Here is a 1,244-nt window from a genome sequence, read left to right on the forward strand (position 1 = left end):
CAAGTGCTGTGCCCAAGACGCCGAGCGAAGGCGATGGCGATGGCGATGGCGAATCGGATTGGATTGGATCTGAAATGCTTAAGCTGAAACGGCTCTCGGCGGGCACTTCGCTCCTCGGCTAGTCCTCGCCGTCAGATGCAGTTAAGTATACAATTATTAATAGCTGCACTGTTCGTGCCCTGAACCCATTTGCCTCTAAAAAATGAATCTAAGGCGATTTGACCCTTAAACCAGATCTGGATACACAAAACAATACGAACACTATACTTTGAAATTGCAACCAGTGGGTACACGCCTTGAAAGCTGGACTGTTTAGCTTGAGAACATCATTTCAAATCGGCTAGAGTTGCCATCAATTGTTTCTAGACCCTATGAGCATCGGACATTCATCGATAACCCCACAGTTCCGGAAGTTTCTTCGTTCATCATATCTAATATCACTCTCAGAACGAAAATTTTTGTCAATCATCCTGGTCAGCACAAAAAAAAAAAGTCGCAAAATGGCTGAAAACGATATCGCGGGAATTGAACTGACCAGTGGACCGACTCATCTGAGGAGCAGGATCTTTGTGCGAAACCTGCCGCCTTGCACCCGCCAGGAGCTGGCTATGCTCTGCGTTCCCTTTGGCAAAATCCTTGGCTCGCTGGTCGTCCAGAATCACGGGTTTGTCCAGTTTGAAAGGGAGAGCGAGGCCAAGTCCGCCATAGAGGCGCTTAACCACGCCACCTTCCAATCGAAGGTTATACTGGTCTCGAGTGCCAGCTTTCGTTCCCTCAAGGCCGCTCACTGCATGTATAGTCCGTCGCCTAAGAGGAGGATGCTCGAGTGGAATGAAGATGACATTTCCACCGATGAGTATGAATCTGAAAACGATGACGAGGAAGACGGAGAAGAAGCAGGAGAAGGAGAAGGAAAAGAAAAAGCAGAAGTAGAAGTAGAAGTTGAAGTAGATGTCGATGAAGAAGAAGAAGAAGGAGCAGCAGCAGCATACGGAGAAGGATACGGAGAAGGAAACGAAGAAGTATACGGAGAAGTATACGAACAAGTATTCAGAGAAGTATACGGAGAAGGATACGGAGACGGAGAAGGAGAAGAAAAACTGCATTACAGCCCACTAGCGGAAACGCGCAGGAGGACTTAGACGAAGGGCAGGATCGCGAAGAGGATGACTCCGAACACATGGACAACGGCGAGGACGACCAACAAGCCAACTCTCTACAAAAAGCTCTCTAGAAGAAAAAGA

General features: G+C 47.9%; 1 protein-coding gene across 1 annotated transcript; it reads left to right on the forward strand.

Moving 5' to 3' along the window:
- Positions 1–488: 488 nt before the first annotated feature.
- On the forward strand, positions 489–887 carry LOC6555785 (the record flags this gene model as incomplete). Its single annotated transcript, XM_001982419.3, has 1 exon — positions 489–887. A coding segment is annotated over exon 1 (387 nt), but the record flags the coding sequence as incomplete, so codon positions are not given.
- Positions 888–1,244: the final 357 nt, after the last annotated feature.

The sequence above is a fragment of the Drosophila erecta genome, unplaced genomic scaffold, assembly GCF_003286155.1.
Source record: "Drosophila erecta strain 14021-0224.00,06,07 unplaced genomic scaffold, DereRS2 tig00000283-arrow-arrow-pilon, whole genome shotgun sequence".
Classification (NCBI taxonomy): Eukaryota; Metazoa; Arthropoda; class Insecta; order Diptera; family Drosophilidae; genus Drosophila; species Drosophila erecta.